The sequence below is a fragment of the Carettochelys insculpta genome, chromosome 6 (genome assembly GCF_033958435.1).
Source record: "Carettochelys insculpta isolate YL-2023 chromosome 6, ASM3395843v1, whole genome shotgun sequence".
NCBI classification, from domain to species: Eukaryota; Metazoa; Chordata; order Testudines; family Carettochelyidae; genus Carettochelys; species Carettochelys insculpta.
The window spans coordinates 114,656,172-114,677,527 of record NC_134142.1 but is presented as its reverse complement, the minus strand read 5'-3'; the positions used below and the strand labels follow the sequence as shown (position 1 = coordinate 114,677,527).

The following is a 21,356-nucleotide window of genomic DNA, read 5'->3' as shown; positions in this document are numbered from 1 at the left end:
ACATCTTTCTTAAAATCTGGTGTCCAAAAATACCTCTGTGCTCTTTATATTGAGTCTCTCCTGGTAAGGCTATGATCTGAAGAAGTGGGTCCTTCCCATGAAAGCTCATCACCTAATAAATTATTTTGTTAGTCTTTAAAGAGCTACTTGACTGCTTTTTTGTCGTAGAATATATCACTCCTGTTAATGCAGCCCAGAACGATATTAACTTTTTTTTTTGGCAGCTGCATCACATTGTTGACTTATACTCAGTTTATGATCTACTATAAACCCCATATCCCTTTCAGCAGTATTACCACCTAACTAGCCATTTCCCATTTTGCTTCTCTATTTGACTTTTCTTTCTAAGTGAAGCACTTTGCACCTATCTTTATTGAATTACAATTTGTTGACTTCAGACTAATTATCTAATTTATTAAGGTCCTTTTGCATCGTGTCTCCAAAGTACTTCAACCTCTCCAAGCCTGGTGTCATCTGTACATTTATTAAACATACTTTTCACTCTATTATTCAAGCCTCTAATGAAAATATTGAATAATACTGGATGCAGGACTGGCCCCTTCAGGACCCTCTATATACACTCACTCAGTCTCAGAACAAATCATTGATAAACTACTGTTTGAGTGTAGTCTTTCAACCAGTTGTGCACCCACCTAGTAGTGAATTCATCTAGATTCTGTTTCCCTAGTTTGCTTGTGGGAAAGTAATGTAGGACATCAGTCCAAAGTGGCAACAGACCCTGCCATAACAGCAGATGCAAAAACCTGCAGCTGTATTTCTACTGCTACAGTGATCAATATAACCCACAGTGCATCTTTCAAAATCCATGGATCTGCTTATCACAATGTCTGGTGAAACTCCTTCAGTGCACTAAATGCTCGACAACAACTCTGCAGGTAAATGAGAAAGCCACTATGGTCCCCAATAAGCCCACCCAGAAAAATGGTAAAAGACCCAAATAAGAGTCTTCTGTAAGCCTGAAAGCTTGTCTCTTTCACCTACTGAAGTTGGTTCAATAAACCTCACTCCCCTTGTTTCTCTAAAGACTCATCAGGCAATTATGATTGCCTGGTGGGTTTCATTACTTTCCTAATGATAAAATGGATTATGAGGTATTATGTCATAATAGGGATGGAAAACTTGAAAAAACTGCAGGGGCTCCCTCAACTGAGCGAGGTTTTTCTCTCTAGCCTCATGTTAATTTATTTAAAAATTAGTTTTGTTTATCTTTGATATTTTTTATTGCCAAATAGAAGTAAATAGCTGTAAAAGAACTTTCTGTAATGCAAAAATGGTCATACAATTTGTCAGGTACATCTGATTGCTTCTGACTCTTGCCAGCATGTGTATGAATGCACACATACAAATGTATGATTGTTTGAGAACATTTTTGTATATAGCGTAGAATTTTATAGAACTAGTAAAAGACAAAGTTCTTGCCCCAAAATGCTTGCAGTCTAGATTTATCATGGCAAGACAGGACCTGAGATGAGATCACTAGAAGCTAAAGGAGAAGAGTGAAAAGGGCATAGAATATATGGTGGAAGTTGGTTGAATATCTTATTATGTGTTGATTTAGTTCCTATTTGTTTCTGGTCATTTATGATGCCTTATAATCCTACCAACTCTCAGTATTAGTCAAATTAACCTTTGTTAAGAGTATGTAGTAAATACCGAAAAAGACAACTAATTCTTGTTTTTGTTTTTATTGTTTAGGCCATATGAAATGGAACTAAGTCGAAACCTTAGCAGAGTTCTCCGGCCAGGCTCAGCCACTGTCCGGGTGACTGATTTAAGGTGGCAAGGTCTCTTGAATCCCAGCCCACTGATTAAAGATGATGGAGAGCTACTTATGGATGAATATCTTTCCCCCAGAAAACTGGTGAGTGGCCTCTCATTTTTAATGCAGCTGTGAGGAACACACTGGCATATGTTTACACTGTCGTTGCTTGTTAGCAACTCTAATCAAGATTGCATAACTATGGAACAGTTGAAAATTAGGATTTCATGTAAAGTGGCTTCTAGCTTAAGATAATTTCACATGTACATTTGTCTAAGTCTTGTCCTGTTTAATATACAGATATGATCAATGTAGTTTCTTCCATGTTTGTTATCAACTTTATGAGGTAGGCATAATCATAATTCAAAACAGATCTAATTAATTCTTTCTAAAACGGAGTTTCCACATGCACTATGTGCTGGAAATCCAAAATGCAATAAACATTTAAATTTTGATTCCTGAATAGAGTAAAATCATCCTAACGCTACTTTTACTTGCCTATATATTAGTATTGACAGCTAATTAATAAAATACTAAAGGGTTTTTTTTTATTTTTTCAATTTATCAAAGTGCCTAGTTTTCCACTTCTGTCAAAGCACACTTGAAAGCCATTCTGGTTTCTGACAAGGGAGAATGGTTTTGGTATGGCCTTAAGTAAGAAAATGATGCATTGAAATCTATTGTGCAGAAAGCCTGTATTTCACAGTACAGTAACCTGTTTCATATTCAGCAGCCCCGAGACCAGGAGGTTCCTGGATATTCAAATATTTTGGATAATAGAGAGGTATGCCTTGAAATGCATAACACGAAAGAAAAACAAGATTAGCTATTAAGAAACAAAAAAAAAAGTATGCAGAGTACTTTATTTACCAACAGCAGTAGTATTGTACCCTTTAAACTTATCCTTTATTTGCTGTGTTTATTTGTATTTACTTTCACTATACTGTACATATGGAAAACGTAACTAAAATTTACCTATGGTTAAAATGTTGATTATTTGAGAGTTCTGGATAATAGAATACCAGTTAAGACAGAGTTTACTATATGTGTTATTTAGAATACTAGTGAAGAACAGAAACCTTTGGGGTCCTGAAAAGCTGAGGTATGCTGCGGGCAGTGGGCGAAGCAACAGAGAAGTTGCAATAAAGACTGAACCTTCCTGGATGTCACAGAGCGGAGATTCGTGGCAGAGCTTTGTGCAAGAGTGATGGGGCTGAGGCTGTGCTTTGGGCAGCCCAGGGGAATAGTGAGAATATGGGGCCATTCCATCTGTGCGCTGCCTAGATCCCCTGGTCCTCAGCTCCTGTTTTGTGGGAGGGTAAGTTGATGGCAACTAAAAAGCCACAGAGAAATTCATCATCCCTTTAGGAAGAACAGAAGTGTAACTCCAGTTAGTTGAAATGCTCCTATTCATTCTGCTCTACAAAGGGTAGAACAAGTACTCGGTTACTGGCTGGATACTGCAGTTCTTGAAGTTAGGTTCTAAGTTTTCATTTTAAGAAAACAAGCAGTTTTGTAGCTTTTGTAGCTCTCAAAGTTGGAGAACACAAATTGAACAGTTGACATGAGTATAATCAATGCAGTGATGTTTGTTTGAGTCTCCAGACAGCCTGTGTCAATAGCCCTGAGAGATATGAATCGCACCATGCATCTCAATGGAATGTAAATTCAGAGACCCACTGCTCTGAGGGGCCTTGCCACATCAACACAGAGGAGTTGCTGTGTGGCCTGAGAAGAAGTGTAGTGGGCTTACCCCTCCTCCATGCAGCACTACCCATCTGCTGGGATGAGTAGTGGGGTGCATCTTTACTGCCACCACCTGTCTGGAACAAGGGGAATCCTGCTGTTTCTGAATGGGAGAAAATATGAATTACACCTGATCCATGGAGGTAATAGCTTTCAAAGAACTGAAATGCTGTTTAATTCCTTTCTTATTACTTTCTCCAGGTTCCCAATTTATAATGTTTTTTTACTGTGTAAGAATCACAATGGGATGCTGATCCATGACTAGGGTTCCTGGGTGCTACGTAATACAAATAATAAAAATAAGAATGTGGCAGTGCCCTCTCAATTATATAACAGGTTACAATCAAATCTGCCCTCTTCCATTGATGCTCCTTAAGTTCATGAACTGTTTAGATGTATAAATCATCACTTTGTGAGTACAGAATATAAACTCATGAATACTTGCCACCTTTTATTATGTACCTTGTTGAGTTTCTTTTGACTGCGTTGAAAGACTGTGAAGTCTTACTGTGTATCTGCTTGTTGTCAGTTACACTTTGACAACAGATTATGCCCCGTGTTATATATATATATATATATATATATATATATATATATATATATATATATATATATATATGGACTAAAATGTACCTAAACAGTGAAAAGAAAGATAATATTTGCAGCATGGAACGTTTGCACCCTCTTGGACAGGGAGAATGCTATGCGGCCTGAGAGAAGAACAGCCCTCATAGCAAGAGAACTGGCACATTATAACATTGACATAGCCATCCTGAGCAAGACCATACTAGCAGAGGAAGAATCCATCTGCAAACCAAAAGGAGGTTACACCTTCTTCTGGAAAGGCAGGCCAGAAAATGAAGACAGAATCCATGGAGTGTGACTTGCCATCAAGACATCACTTCTGCACCAGCTTTCTGACCTACTAACTTGCATCAGTGAGCGTCTGATCAAGCTCCGTTTCCCCCCTCAACACCTCTCGCCACGTGTTACAGTCATCAGTGCTTACGCCCCCACACTGACTAGCAGCAACGAAGCAAAAGAAAGTTTCTATGAGGACCTTGACCATCTTGTGAAAGCAACTCCTCCTAGTGACAAGCTTCTCCTGTTGGGTGACTTCAGTGCTAGGGTTGGCAAGAACTGTGGGACCTGGAAAGGGGTGCTGGGGCATCGTGGTGTTGGTAACATGAATGCCAGTGGCCGCCTTCTGCTGAGCTTGTGTGCAGAAAAGGACCTGACGATTACCAACACTCTCTTCAGGCAAGCCGATAAATACAAGACCACATGGATGCACCCGAGATCAAAACAGTGGCACCTGATTGACTATGTCATCAGTCGCAGGCGGGACATTCGAGATGTTAAGATCACCATGGCCATGTGGGGAGCTGAGTGCTGGACTGATCATAGACTTGTCAGATCAGTCCTTATGCTGCACATCACACCACTGCACCGCAAGAAGCTCAAGGTTGTCAGACCCTCCTTCAACATCAGGAAGCTGCAACATACTGATTATCGTGAGAAATTCGCAGCCTGCCTTGATGAAGTGCTGATGTCCCATGGACTTCTGACTGGAGACCCAACACAAAAGTGGGACCAGTTCAAAACCCTGGTGATGGAGTCAGCCAAGTCAACACTAGGACTGAAAAAGAGAATTCACCAAGATTGGTTTGATGAAAATGATGAGGCCATCATGAAGATCTTAGAGGAAAAACAGAATGCATTTCTGCTATGGCAAAACGATCAGTCCTCAATCTCCAAATGTGATCATTTCAAACACCTTCAGATCCAGGTGCAAACAGCACTTTGCAAAATGCAAGATGAGTGGTGGGAGAGTAAAGCTGATGAAGTCCAATACTACACTGACACCTAGAACTCCAAGATGTTCTTCAGTGCTATCAAAGCTATATATGGACCTTCAAAACCAAGTACCACACCTCTCCTGTCTGCAGATGAATCATAGAATCATAGAAGAGTAGGACTGGAAGGGACCTCGAGAGGCCATCGAGTCCAGCCCCCTGCCCTCATGGCAGGACCAAGCACTTTCTAGACCATCCCTGAAAGCCATCTATCTAACCTCTTCTTAAATAGCTCCAGTGATGGAGATTTTACCACCTCCCTTGGCAATTCGTTCCAGTGTTTGATCACCCTGACAGTTAGGAACTTTTTCCTAATGTCCAACCTGAACCTCCCCTGCTGATGACTGTGCACTTATGGCACACAAGGAATCTGATCTCCAGCTCATCGTCAACAAGTTTGCTGATGCCACTTGCCTCTTTGGTTTGACCATCAGCCTAGGAAAGATCGAAGTGCTGTTTCAACCTGCTCCAGGATCTCCCATTCTCCCTGCTTCAATCTTTATTGAAGGAACAGAGTTAAAAACAGTAGAGGAGTTCAAGTACTTTGGCGGTGTGATAGCCAATGATGGCTCCCTTGACAAAGAAATCAATGCCAGAATCTGCCAGGCCAGCTGGGCACTAGGACGTCTGAGAGCGCGAGTGTTGAATCAGCACAATATCCAACAGTTCACTAAACTGAATGTATACAAGGCTGTAGTCCTGACTAGTGTCCTTAATGGCTGTGAAACCTGGACCTTGTACAGAAAACATATAAAACTGCTGGAACACTTCCACACACGCAGCCTGAAGTCAATACTGCACATTCGATGGCAGGACAGAGTTACGAACCTGGAAGTCCTGCACAGAGCAGGAACCACGAACATGGAAGCCATGATTCTGAAAGCCCAGCTTTTCTGGACAGGGCACGTCATACGAATGGAGGAGTCAAGAATCCCTAAGCAACTCCTCTATGGTGAACTCTCCCAGGGCAAAAGGAATCAAGACAGGCCTCGCAAGAGGTATAGAGACTGTGTGAAGGCCAACATTGGTCATGCTGGTTTAAAACCAGATCAGCTAGAGCAGCATGCAAAAGACCGAACAGACTGGCGTGCTCTCATACGACACACGTATGACAGCTTTGAAGAGCAGCGACGCATATGCCTCATTGATGCTCATGAGAGGGAGAAAGCAACAGCAGCAGCCGCACCAACAGAGCCAGGACAATTCCCTTGCCCCCACTGTGAATGCCCATGCAGTTCAAAGCTTGGACTCCTCAGACACAGGCGAGTTCACAACTGATGAGCCTGTGCAAGCTCAAGACGTCATCGTTGGACACGACGGACTACTTACAAAAAGTACCTAAGATAAATATTCTGGGAAACTGTCGAAGCAACCTTGCATGCAGTGGTGCTGTCTCCATGTCAGTCCCAGGGTTTTAGAGAGTCAAGGTCAGTGAGGTAATTTCTGTTATTGGACCAATTTCTGTTTGTGAAAGACAAGCATTTGAGCTACGCAGAGTTCTTCACCTTGAATGATCAACTACAATAATGTGCTAATTACTTTTGCTAAATGTACTTTTGCCAGGGATGGGCAAGATATGGCCCATGGGCTAGATCCGGCTCACCAAGCTACCAGATCCAGCCCATGGACCGCTTCAGGCACAGAGCAGAGAGCTGCTGCTTTAAGCTGCTTCCTGCTCCCTGTTGATCTCTGCTCAGGATGCCGGGAGGAAAGGAGAGGCTTTGTAAGCTGCTCCTGCCCTCTTGCAAATATTTCAGCTCCCACTGGCCAGTTTATGGCTTCTGACCAGCAGGAGTTCAGATTTTGTTGGTGTGGGGGGGAGCAGTGCGCAAAACCTTCTCCTCCCCACCAGCATCTGGAGCAGAGAGCTGCAGGGAGCAGTCTGGGGCTGCAGCAGGCAGACAGCCTATCTCAGGGCCCTGCTGGGCTGCTGGCGGGGAGCTGCTCAGGTAAGGCTCCCAGCCCGAGCCTGTCTCTGGCGCTCCAGCCCCTCTCCCCACATAACCCTAATCCTCTGCCCCTCCTTCTGCACTGCAATCCCCTTCCCCTTGTCTCATTTCATCCTTCCCCCTTAGATTACAGACCAAATGCTTGCACCCCTCCTGCCCTGAAGTCCCCTGACCCAGGTCACAACCCAGATCCCTACACTGCAGTCCCCTGCCACTTTCCCTATAAGATGAGCACTTGGGTGACTGCGCAAGATAGATTCATGTGCTTCCTAGCTGATTACCAGAACACCCACAGCCATCCACAGTGGGTAGCATGTGTTTCTGTTGGTGGTACACATCTGTATGTGGCTTGGTACCATAACAAAATTTATTCTGCCCACAAATGGAGAAAAATAGGGGGAGCACTGGTCACAACTCCTTCCTGCCCTAGGTCTCAACCCAAACCCCTTCACCACCTCCTACACCCCAGAGTGCTGCCCCAGGTCACAACCACCACCAAAACTCCTTCCTACACCTCAATCCATTAGCCCAAGCTCCCTTTTGCACCCAACCTCCTTTCCAGACCCCTTACCTCCTCCATTACTATCATGGAAGATTTCGGACCTTGATCATTTTCCAGATTTTGAAGTGTCCCCCTATCAAAAATTATTACCCACCTGTTCCATCTTGTATTTAGCTGTGATGAGCATTGGCCTTGTAAACCCAGGGTTGCGAGTTCAATCCTTGAGTTTACTTTGTGTCCACACCCTAGTGGATTGGATTAGGTTCAAGCACTTCCAGGCTTCATGTTTTCAAGTTAATAGAGAAGTCCATTTGTGAGAACGAGTATGAAATGAATGTGTTTTGTCTATCTGGTTTCTACTGTATATGGTCACTTATTTCCACGAGAACTGATTTTTGTGTTGGCATTGTTGGAACACACTTCCTCTTCAAAGGAAAAATTATATGACATTGTCAAGGAAACATTAACAATATTTACAGCTTGTTTTAATAACATATCTAATTTATCTTTCCTTTGAACTTTATGTTGATAAATTGAAACAGCTGTTTCCATAAAGTCACTTCCTCAGGTTTTTCAAGTGTAAAAATAGAGCCACTGTTCAAACACTTAATCTGAAACAAATCTTCAAGTGGGGAGTTTTTGAAACAACCACATGCCATTAATTATCAAGATGTGTGAAAGGTTTGGTTTTATTTTTAAAAGCACATTTATGGTAAGTTTGTTACTATGTCTTTGGCTGTGAAAATTTTGCATGTTATTAATGTGTTCTAGTCTCTGCATTCTTCCAAAAAAGAAATTGAATACAAGAGTGAAATTAAAATAAAATGTAAACACACATATGTACTAAAGCAGATGTATTTTTTATTCATGCAAGAACATGCCTAGGACCTCATCCTGCAAACTATCTGTACAGACTTGGGCTATTATCTATGATCTGTCAACAGAAGTTACTGTCGGAAGATATCTTCCAGCAAACCTTTTGTCAACAGATTGCAGCCACACACGAAAACAGATCACTCTGTTGATTCACTCTAGCAGCAAAGAGCAGCTCAACTGCCTGGCCACTCTCTCGACAGAATGGCCCACTGGAAGCACAGCAGACAGGGCTTCCCAGTGACCCAGAAGCCCTGTATGTTGACAAAGGGCCCCCCAGAGCATACACATGACTTTTTTATTAATAGAGTCTGTTGAGAAATATCAGAAGGGTAAATGAGTTCGTCTGTATCTTCAAAAACAACAAGTTCTGTGGCACTGTGAAAACTAACAGGTACTAGGGGCATAAGCTTTCGTGGCAGGTCTTTGCCCATGAAAGCTTGTGCTCCAAAATATCTGTTAGTCTATACGGTGCCACAGAACTTCTTGTTGTTTCTGTTGAGAAAGACGTTCTGCCTCATGGGAAAGAGGCAGAAGGCTGTCAACAAAAGTGCTGAGTTCTGTCGGTAGTATATCAACAGAATACATTTGTAGTGTGGATGCTCCATGGGTTTGTCAACAAAACGATAGTTTTGTCACCAAAACCCTCTAGTGTAGGTGTACCCTTGGTAAGTTATATGATCAGGAGCCTTAGTTCCCCTCACATCTTCCAGCACTGTATAGCCCCCACTGAAATCTATGATGCTCCATGTAAACTCACGATTTACTTCTTAGTTTATAGCAGTACAAGGTGTTCCACTCTTGCATCTTATTATTGTTTTATTGAGGCACTGTTGAAGAAAATATTGGTGTTATCTTCATAATATCTTTTTTGGGGTTTTGTTAGTGTACTCTGGCACTGCGTGAAATCCCCCAGTGAAAGTTTTTCAGATCAAGGATTGTTGCAGAGGTTCTATTACTAAAGACTCTCAAAGTAGTGCATAACTTCTATAGCTTTACAGGTTAGTTTTTGTTTATTTTTCCACAGAAGGGAATAATTTGGCCCAAACCCCAAACTAATTAACTGCAAAGAAAATACTTGAAGTATAATGCTTAGTTTATCAAGGCTGTGCCCCAGATTTCCCAATAGGTTTGATTCTGTATTGAAAGTAGTGATTGTACCTGCCTTGAATCACTACTTTGACTTTAAATTTTGAGGGGCAAACCTTATATGGGAGTCAGGAAGAATCTTCTCTTGTTTGCAGCTTAAAATCATTTTGGTCAAATGTTCATCCAGATATTTCACATTATTAAAAAAATTTCTGACATTGTCATGGTTTGTGTGTGTGATCTTTACAGACAAAGGGAAGCATTTTACTTGTCTTGATTTTTTATGGATTTTGATCCACTACGTTGCCTGATAAATTGCAGCAGTGCTCTTGCTCTGCAAAGTGATACACACATACTATATTCAGAACTGGTTGTTACTCCCATTGCTGGAGAGATTTGGGTGTATTTCATATGCTAATACTTGTACTCTTGGGAGAAACAAAAATATTGGTATGTCCTATACCTACTGGTTGGATTGTTATTGAACTGACTAAATAATTTCCTTTTTTCGTTGCTAAAAATAAACAAAATGAATTTGACAGGAAGGCCACAGATGGAACAAACAAGCGCAAAATTATGACGAACTATTAAAGCACGATAAGGGCTAGAAAAAGGAGAGGGAGGGAATTGTTATCTTATCACTCTGCTTTAATGTAGCTCACTATCAATGTTAATACAGTAAATGGATTAATGGGGGGAGGAGGTGTCTGTTTATGCTGAAAGTGTATTATAGCCGAATTGATGTACTACATGAAGATTCGCTGACTTTCCCAGCCCATCACTCACTACTGTCCTCTGCCCCACCTCTTCCCTTCCCCACTCCTGCCCCATTTTCCCCTTCACTCCTCCATTCCCTCTCCCAATTACCAGGAGAGGAGCTGAATGCTGGCCTGGCTCCTTCCACCTCCTGCAGCTCTCAGTGCTGTGGCTCCTCCAGCCCCCAGCTCCTGGCCACCTGCACAGAGGTAGAGAATAGCCACCCCAGCCTCCGACACCTTGGCTGCTGCTCAGCACCATTGCAGGCGGTGGTGACCGGATACCAACATGCTCCAGGCACACAGGGGTGGGGGAGGAGAGCTGCTGCACCTCGCTGGAGCCCACTCCCCCCGGCTCTTTTGGCCCCCTGTGGCACCAGCCGCTGCAGTGGCCCCTCCAGCCCTGGCCATTTTGGCAGCTCTTCCAGCCCTGGCAGCGGCTCTGATGAGTCTGTGGCATTTATTTGGGGTAGGGGCGAGATGAGGCTGGCATACAGTGTCTGTTATTTCTGAAGTCCTTTATATCGATGTCTGTTAAATCAAGGATTTACTGTATGACTAATACTATGGGGAACAAATAAGTGCTCCAAGATCCTGCTTAGTCTCAAGTCTTTTCTTTTATGCATTTTTACTTAATTTTAATCCTGTTAGACAGTATAGTGAAAACTTGCACCTGTTGTAATAGAGTTTTTATCCTGCTGCACCAACAATATCCGGCATTGCATACTGAAAATATCCTGACAAAAATCTTGTTCATTTTTCAATAAATCAGATTTTGATTTGTACGTGGATATGTCATACTATAACATCAAATTAAAAACTTCTTAATGTGTCGTGAGTTTGTTGCCTCAGTGTTGCATCACTCTGGCCTTAACCATTTGTTGGGTAAGCACGATAAAGAATCAGTTACATAACATGTAGATCTTCTGGTATATCCACCAATGCAGAGAGGGGAGTCTTTAAAACAAATTAAAATCAAACAGTGGTATAAAAATGTACCTCTCTTCCCCTCCAACAAAAACCTCAATTGTTGTATAAAATTAAAAGTGAGAATTTATTATAGAAAATTAAGGTCTGATCTTGGGATATGCTCAGCACCTCTTGAAAGGTCCTGTATCAGAGAGGTAGCCGTGTTAGTCTGGATCTGTAGCAGCAACGAAGGGTCCTGTGGCACCTTATAGACTAACAGAAAAGTTTAGAGCATGAGCTTTCGTGAGTTAACTCACTTCTTCAGATGCTGGTCCTGGAAATCTGCAAGGCCAGGTATAAATAGGCCAGAGCAAGGCTGGGGATAACGAGGTTAGCTCAGTCAGGCAGGCTGAGTTGTATTGTCATCAGTAGATCTGGAGGTGTGAACTCCAAGAGAGGGGAAGCTGCTTTTGTATTTAGCCAGCCATTCACAGTCTTTGTTTAATCCTGAGCTGAGGGTATTGAATTTGCAGATGAATTGTAGCTCAGCAATTTCTCTTTGGAGTCTGTTCTTGAAATTTCTTTGCTGCAGGATAGCTACTTTTAAATCTGCTACTGTGTATCCTGGGAGATTGAAGTGCTCTCCTATGGGTTTTTGTATATTGCCATTTCTGATGTATGATTTGTGTGCATTTATTCTTTTATGTAGAGACTGTCCAGTTTGTCCGATGTATATGGCAGAGGGGCATTGCTGGCACATGATGGCATAAATTACATTGGTAGATGTGCAGCTGAATGAGCCCACGATGGTGTGGCTGATCCGGTTAGGTCCTGTAATGATGTTGCTGGTGTGTATATGTGGGCAGAGCTGGCAACGAGGTTTGTTGCATGGATGGGTCCGAGATAGAGTGACTGTGGTGCGGTGTATAGTTGCTTGTTAGGATTTGTTTTAGGTTGGCAGGTTGTCTGTGAGCAATGATAGGTCTGCCTCCCAAGGCCTGTGAAAGTGTGGGATCATTGTCCAGGATGGGTTGTAGATCCCTGATGATGCTCTGTAGAGGTTTTAGCTGAGGACTGTAGGTGATGGCTAGTGGTGTTCTGTTGGTTTCTCTCTTGGGCTTGTCCTGTAGCAGGAGGCTTCGTGGCACACGTCTGGCTCTGTTGATTTGTTTTCTCACTTCCTCAGGTGGGTATTGCAGTCTCAAGAATGCTTGGTGCAGATCCTGTAGGTGTTTGTCTCTGTCGGAGGGGTTGGAACAAAAGCTCATGCTCTAAACTTTTCTGTTAGTCTATAAGGTGCCACAGGACCCTTCATTGCTGCTTGAAAGGTCCTGTGTACTGTAAATTTCTTTTGAAGTCAGTTGTCTTTGAGGTCTCTGACTCGCACTAACTCAGTACAGAAAATATGATGGTCAGTGGTTAAGCATTTACCCTACTCCAATCCTGCAAACTGCTCCAAAAGATCCATCCACGTCCTTCCCAAACTCTACCATCGATACTCTGCCCAGCCCTCTACATAAAGGCCATGAAACAGTCCATTCTTACTCGTCTTCCTTTAATCACACTCTTGATAAAGTCTTGGAGACTAAGCTTAACCTCTTAATATTGGCTGGAAGGAAGAGTGGAAGATACACGGAACTTTTGCGATACATTTGTACAAAGTGGTAGAATGAAAGTTAGTGCAGTGATTCTGGGTGTTTCCAGCCTGTACATATAGTAAAGATATTTAGTCAGAAAATCAGCTCACTGTTAAGGAATTCTTAAATTTGTCAAAGTAAGCAGAGCACAGACCAAATAGACATCTGGAAATGCTTCTGTGACAGTTGTACACACGTTGCTCCTCAAGGCTTTGGACAGCATATCTGCTTTCAGCAGAGTGCATAAAAATCTGAGGAATAGCAAAAGCATTAGTTGTATGGGGTAGTTGAGGAATCACAGAGTGGTGTATTCCCATAGTCTTAGTCACAAAACCTGATGGGTTCCTTTAATTGTTGTATTGTTTTTTTGCAAAGTTAATGCTTTATGCTGGTTCGATATATACTCAATGCCTCACATGAAGGAGCTGCTTGAGTGGTTGGGAGCAGCCTAATATCTATCAACACTAAGTTTGATGAAAGAGTATTAGCAAATATCCCTGAGGCATAACTCCTGGGCAAAGATTGATTTTGCCGCCCCACATGGCCTTTCCCAATTCATAACAATGCTGTTTGGATTACATGGGGCAGCTGCAACCTTCCAGAGGCTAGTGAACAAAGTGCTGCAGCCTCACGACCACAACACAGCACACAGGTTACATAGATGACATGGTTATCTACAGTAGCAAATGAGAAGATCAGCTTCAACACCTCCATAATGTCCTCTGTGCCCTACAACATAACGTCACTGGGATATGGAAGCAACTACCTCCATCAGAGCAGAGCAGTTTTTGTGGGAGGTGAGTATAAGGGCACTTGGGTAATTGTTGTGGCGGGAAAATTCCATGAGGTTCTGAATGTGCTTGGGCAGCATTAGACTACTATCACCTTATGCCTTTATCCCTCGTGCCTGATAAAAATCTAATGGGGGTAAAACACATTCTATACATTTTATTGGAGCCAGTGCTCTTAAAACTATAGTTTAAAAATTAGTTTAATAAATACTTAAAACTTAGTTTTGTATTAACACAGTGTTCTTTTTTAATAAACAGATACTTTTAAATAGACTAGGGCTGAGTTTGAGTCTCTCTCTGTAAATGGACAAGGTCCCATTAAAGTTAACTGTGTTGTGTCCACTTACACTACATCTGAATTTGACCAAATGTATGGGAATATTGTAATTCCCACATCTTTGTTAAGTCTCTAAAGGTATTTCAACACATAATTCCCATTGAAATCTGTGTGAATGAGGTGGCCAAATAACTTTGAGGATTGGGAACTACACGTTTGTGTTTTTTCCAAAGTACATGAGCAGTGGTGGCCTCTAGCATGTTGTCTTTCCATAAATAATTTCCCTGCCACTAATGTTATTCTCTGGATTAAAACAAAATAAAGAAAGTACGCCTTAACTTTTTTATGTTGAAATTTGTCCTGTGTGGGAACACCTAAATGCTTTCTACTCCCTCATCTTCTGCTTAATACAAGCGCAAAGAGTAACTCAAATATTGTAAAGCTGAATACCAATGTGCATATGTATGTTGCAGGCCCATCAATGGGGGAAAGCGGATAAAGGAAGCAGTCACCCTGGGACATGGTGATTCAAAGGGGCTGGGGCTCTGGCCATCTCTGCTGCTGCAGTAACAGTGCTGGAGGCCAGAGCCCCAGAACCTTTAAATCGGTGCTGGAGCACTGCACTGCACATTCCAGACAGTGCGAAGGGCTGGTGTCTGCAGTGTAGGAGGGAGCAGCATGATGCATTATAAGTGGCATTAAGAGCTGGCTGCCCTTAGCCTTGCCCCTTGTGCCCTTGGCCCTTCTTCTTCCAGTAGTGAGGAGCTGCCTGCCACATGCACTTCGCTCAGGGGCCCACGGAGGCTGTTGGTCATCTTGGTACATTGACTGTCGGCACTTTTTGATCATTTTGAGCCTGATCCAGTGACACATTGAGTGCCTCTTGCAAAACATGGAATGCACTCCATTCATATTATTTAGAACTTCAAAGGACTTAGCCCTGTGACCAAGACCTTCAGAAGTGAGTAAAGATTTTGGGTGCTCAGTTTTATAAAGGACCCTGGTTTTTCAGAAGGTGAATGCTTAGCATTTTCTGAAAGAGTGCCCATTAAGACATCTCAGAATGGGCACTTACAATCAGTAGGCACTTTTGACAGTCTTTGCCTAAGTGCAAGTAAGCAGCATAACTATGAAAAAAATTTATTAATCTCTCTATGCACGTCTTTGGTTGCAGGATGTATTGAGTGTGAAATTCTTCCTTGTGCAAAGTCACACAATGCTTATGTAGCACTTAAGACCATAAAATAAGCCTTCAAATAGACTTAATTAGTGCATAGTTCTTGTGCTGGGTCTCAGTGTGAGGGTGAATTTCGTGATGAATGCAGATTTTTTTTTGTCACTATCAACAATGCAGGTGTTACATGCAATCTGGAGTGATATGAAGCTACTGCCAGAATTAATTTGCAATCGATTAGAAGGTGGCCATTGTAATGTGGAGAACATGCTGCCAAAGTATTGATTGGGAGAAGGGTGCAGAAATGCTTCCAGTCTGACATCTGCCTTGCTGTCTGCCAATTCACATCTATTCTTATCTTACAGAAAGCACTAACAGGGGTGGACGATCTGCAGCAAGTGAAGGCTCTAGAGATGCGTGTGGACACTAGAGAGAACAGCTTGGGAAACTTTGGTGAGAAAACACTTCATCCTGTACTGAATCTCTTATCTTTTTATTTGTTTTTCATTAGGCAGCAGCATTCTGAACACGAGGAGCTGATGTTTCACAAAGTAGTGGAATGTGTGAAATACGGTCTTATAAGAGATTTTCTTAAGATGCTGACTGATGCCTGTGTTTTATCTCTGCTTTTTACTGTGAAGATCTGAATAGAAGCAAAAATGTTGTATGTAAATGGGATGAACAATACCAGTTAAATTTCAGCTCCATCCAGCTTTTGCTGCATGTATCTGGACAATAAGGTTTAGCTGATTTTGTTTTCTGGTTTCATGCTTGAATTTATGCTGCTTGGATTAATAATGCTGTACTCAATGGAAAACAAATAGGAAAATTCCAAGCTAGCTTAATGACCCCCATTCCTGGATATGATTGTTAAAAGATTTGTGAACCAACTTCAAAATCACAACTCTAGTAGTCATGAAGAGCTGCAGTCAACACCTGTAATCTTTAAAATAGCATGTGCAAAGTTTTTTGGTTTATTATGGTTGCTTTATGCTATTCAAGGTACACAAAGCTGCTGAACTGCCCTGCAGATTTTACTTGGGATTTTTTAGTGGCAATGGGTCCATCCTTTTGGCCCTTGGTATAGAATCCTAGAAATAATGGAACTGGAACGAACCTTGAGAGGTCCTGAGGTCTAGTCCCCTGCACTCATAGCAGGACCAAGTAGGGGTGATATGGGGGCACAAAAGGTCATGCATCCCCAAAACATCTTAGGGTGCAGGGGCAAGGGGCCAGCAGCTGATGGGCAGAGCCATCCTGTCCATAGGATGGTTTATCCAACTGCCCTGAACCCTGTGCTTTCGGGGGTCCCACAGGATCAAGGGTAGCCTGGCAGATTAGCAGAGGGGGTCGGTGCCACAGTAGGAGTTGTTCCCCCTGCTCCCTCATTCACTGGTAGAGTTGGGAAGTAGCGCAATCTGTCCTAGCTCACTCTGCTCCAACTGGTTCCCAGGTGTGTTGCTCTGCTTCCTCCTGCCAGTGAGTGTGTGTGATTCCACCCCTCTCTTCAAGCATCCTCTCCTGAGTGACATGGCCTAGGACACTAGCAGGGGAGCTGGCACCGGTCATAGGGATTGGGCCCATCCCCCTGCACTCACTGGCTCTTGTCTGCTCAGTTCCACTGGCTCTGAGCTGTGTCCCTCGGGAAAGGTGCTTCAGGGAAGGGGTGGAACCACCCTTCGCACTAGCTGGCAGTGGGAAGCATCATAGCATGACTGGAAGCTGGTGGAGGAGAGCTCTGCTTTCCTCTTTCCCCTTATCTCTCCCTCGCCCCCACTGCTGCGGGTGAATGTGGAATGGGGCCTGATCCCTGCTACCAATGCCAGGTGCCTCACTAGTCCCTAGTGCTGTGTTCTTGGGGGAGGAGGGCTTGGAGCTAGAGGTGGAGAAGGGGACAGCGTGGAGGTAGAGCAGGGGCAGGATGGAGACTTGGGAGAAGCGGTGGAGTGGGGGCAGATCAGGAAGAAGCATGACTGTCCCAGGGCGAGGGCGGGGCAAGGAAGAATCACTGGGGCGGTGGTCACATGGCCAGTGTTCCCCTTTTGTCCCTCCCCAGCAGTCACCCACTCACACCAAGCACCATCTTCACCATCCCTGACAGGTGTTTGTCTAACCTGCTCTTAAAAATGAGCAGTGATGGAGATGCCAACAACCTCCTGAGGCAATTTATTCCAGTGGCTAACCACCCTGCCAGTTAGAAAGTTTTTCCTAATGTCCAGCCTAAACTTTCTTAGCTGCAAGTTGAGGCCATTGCTTCTTGTCTTATCAGCAGTTATGGAGAATAATTTTCCTTCTTCCTCTTTTTACAAGCCTTTTGAGTACTTGAAAGCTGTTACCATTTCTCCTCTCAGTCTTCTCTTTTCCAGACTAAACAAATTGCAAATTGGTACCTTTATTGTTTGGTGTATTATGTTTTCTGGTGCAGAAGTTAAGCTGACTGGTTTGAAGTCCCTGGATTGTCCTTATTTTTGTTTGCATAAATGGGTACTATATTTCCCCTCTTCACATATTCCGGAATCTCTCCCATAGTACATGGCTTTTCAAAGATAATAGCTTATGGCTCAGATAGCTCCTCAGTCAGCTTCTATGACCATTCTAGGATGCATTTCACATATTTGCAGTACATTACTAATATGAGAAATTGAAAAATACATTTTTGTTTTTTACAGTGCACATATTTGTAGGAAAAAATTAGTATAAAGTGAGCACTCTACACTTTGTAGTCCATGTTGTAATTTAAATGTATTTGAAAATATAGAAAAATCCTAAAATGTTTTAAATAAATGGTATTCTATTATGGTTAACAGCACAATGAATTGTGTGATTAATCATGATTAATTTTTAATCGCATGATAGTCCTATAATTGAAGGTTACTCATTATAATGAAACTTACAGACCAAGCAGTAAAAATAAATTAAATGCTGAAAATATATGAAAGTAGATAATTACAAAAAAAATGCAATTTTCAATCTTGGTCAATGCAATAACTTGATGGGCTCGTGTCAAATAAGATAGCACCTTTTGTGTAATTTCTCAAGAATCACATTTAGAAGAATAGACAGTAAGTAGATTTCAGTTCTTTGAACTATGACTTGGCTGTAAGTAACTAGTGATGGAATAATAGCATATTCTTCTATGGAGTAGGAGGTATCATAGAGAGAAATGTAGAAGAAGGCAGCTAAGAGCAAACTACAAAAAACATAGGTGTGTATATTGTAGTAGTAGGCATCCTTCAGTCTGCATAGACTATGGATCGCGCCCTTTAAAGTTTCAATTGAGGTCTTCATTTACAGCGTCTATTGTGACTATAAAGACCCACACGAGAGTGACAGTCCTTGCTTCATCTCTTGCAGATGTAGTGGGTGTCTGGCAAGTCCTTGTTGTGCTTTCTGTGCGCTCGCTTCTCCTCTGCTAGCTGTCTGATCTTCAACTCGCCCTTCTGAAGGCCTTTGTGTAACCCCTGCCTCCATCTGCTGCGGTCGTCTGCTAGTTCTTCCCAGTTGTCCAGCTCGACGTCTACCTCTCTGAGGTCTCTCTTGCAGACATCTTTGTAACGCAACTGGGGGCGTCCGGGAGGTCTTTTGCCAGAGGCTAGCTCACCATACATGATGTCTTTTGGAATCCTTCCATCTTTCATCCTGTGGACGTGGCCAAGCCAGCGGAGTTGACGCTGCCTGAGGAGGGTGTGCATGGTTGGGATTCCAGCTTGCTCGAGGACGGCAGTGTTGGTAACTCTGTCCTTCCATGATATTCCAAGGATGCGCCTGAGGCAGCGCAAGTGGAAGACGTTCAGCCTCTTTTCCTGGTGGGCATACAGGGTCCAAGTCTCGCTGCCATAAAGGAGGGTGCTGAGGATGCAGGCTCTGTAGACTTGCATTTTGGTGTGAGTGTACCGCTTGTTGTTATTCCACACTTTCTTGCTGAGTCTGGACAGAGTTGTGGCTGCTTTTCCGATCCTCCTATTTAGCTCAGTGTCCAACGACAGGGTGTCAGTGATGGTGGACCCGAGGTAAACGCACTCGTGGACGACCTCTAACGTATAGTTGTCAATGCTGATTGATGGGGATTCAGCAACATCCTGACCGAGTATGTTCGTCTTCTTTAGGTTGATGCTGATGCCCAAAGTCCTTGCACGCTTTGGAGAACCGATCCAGCAGTTTTTGAAGCTGGTCTTCTGTGTGAGACACTACAGCAGCATCGTCTGCGAACAGCATGTCTCTGATGAGGACTTCTCGCACCTTAGACTTAGCTTTCAGCCTTGCAAGGTTAAACAGTTTCCCATCAGATCTTGTGTGCAGCAAGATGCCCTCTGTTGAAGATCCAAAGGCATGCTTCAGGAGGAGTGCGAAGAAGATCCCAAACAGTGTCGGAGCAAGCACGCGTCCTTGTTTGATGCCGCTCCTGATTCTGAAAGCATCCGATAATGCACCGTCATATTGGATGGTTCCTCTCATGTTTTCATGGAACTACTGGATCATCTTGAGTAACCGTGGAGGACAGCCTATCTTGTGGAGCAGTTTGAACAGACCATCCCTGCTGACCAAGTCAAAAGCCTTGGTCAAGTCAATGAAGGCTATGTAGAGTGGCTTTCTCTGCTCCCTGCACTTCTCCTGCAGCTGCCTTAGAGATAAGACCATGTCAACGGTAGATCTCTCTGCGTGGAATCCGCACTGCGATTCGGGGTACACCGTCTCAGCAATCTTCTGGAATCTGCCAAGGATGACGCGAGCGAACAGTTTACCAGTGACGCTTAGGAGGGAGATTCCACGGTAGTTGTTGCAGTCGCTTCTGTCTCCTTTGTTCTTATACAACGTTACAATGTTAGCGTCACGCATATCCTGTGGAACCTCACCCTCTTTCCAGCACAGGCACAATAGCTCATGCAGGGGTTCCAGGAGAGTGTCCGTGGCACATTTGATTACCTCTGGTGGTATACCATCCTGACCAGGGGCCTTTCCTGCTGCAATGCTGTCGATGGCTGTCTTCAGTTCATGCACAGTCGGTTCTTGATCCAGTTCGTCCATTACTGGTAGGAGCTCGACGGCATCAAGGGCTGCGTCAACCACAACGTTCTCGTGTGAGTACAGCTCGGAGTAGTGCTCAACCCAGAGCTCCATCTGTTTGGCTTTGTCAGCGATGACTTCACCAGATTTGGATTTCAGAGGTGCCCTCTTGTTCTGGGTGGGTCCTAATGCCTTCTTCATACCCTCGTACATTCCTCTGAGATTACCAAAGTCAGGTCTGGATGCTGCTGCATAGCTGGAGCCAGTGGTTGTTGGCACAGCGCCTGGCTGTCTGCTGTACTGTTCTTCTGGCCGCTCTAAGGGCTTGCTGGGTACTCAGGTTCGGTGAGCGTTTGTACTCCAGGAGTGCAGCGCGCTTCTTTTCAATGACTGGAATCATCTCATCAGAGTTAGCTTCGAACCAGTCGTTCGTGTTTCTAGCTCTTCTTCCAAACACCGACAAGGCCGTGTTGTAAACTGTATCCCTCAGATGTTGCCATTTGGATGTTGCATCGATGCCCCCAGAGCCACTGCGCAGATTTTCCTGGAGGGTCTCTCTGAACTTTTCATCTTTCTCCGAGTTTGCCGTCTTTCTGACGTCAATGCGGGGCCTTCCAGCGGGTTTAGAGCGGTACAGCTTCTTGGGTCTCAGCTTGAGCTTGGAGCAAACTAGCAAGTGATCTGTATCACAGTCAGCACTATGACAGCTGCGTGTCAGAAGGACGTTTTTGAGGTTATTACGCCTAGTGATGACCACGTCTAGTTGATGCCAGTGCTTCGAGCGTGGGTGTCTCCACGACACTCTGTGCTGTGGCTTCGTTTGGAAGAAGGTGTTTGTGATGCACAGATTGTGGTACGTGCACAGTTCAAGGAGAAGCTGTCCATTGTCATTCATTTTTCCCACACCGAAGTGTCCTAATCAGGAAGGCCATGAGGCCCAATCAGGTCCAACTCTTGCATTGAAGTCACCCAAGATGTACAGTTGTTCACGAGCAGGTATTTGCGCTACAGCAG

General features: G+C 43.6%; 1 protein-coding gene across 1 annotated transcript in view; it reads left to right on the top strand.

Annotated features, from left to right (window-relative positions):
- The window catches only part of LRRC56 (leucine rich repeat containing 56), a 95,631-nt gene that overhangs the window by 18,087 nt on the left and 56,188 nt on the right, over positions 1-21,356 (top strand). The window contains exons 3-4 of the mRNA XM_074996001.1: positions 1,717-1,882; positions 15,704-15,791. Coding sequence (XP_074852102.1) covers positions 1,727-1,882; positions 15,704-15,791 — 244 coding nt within the window. The 5' untranslated portion in view covers positions 1,717-1,726. The remainder of the gene's footprint in view (positions 1-1,716; positions 1,883-15,703; positions 15,792-21,356) is intronic.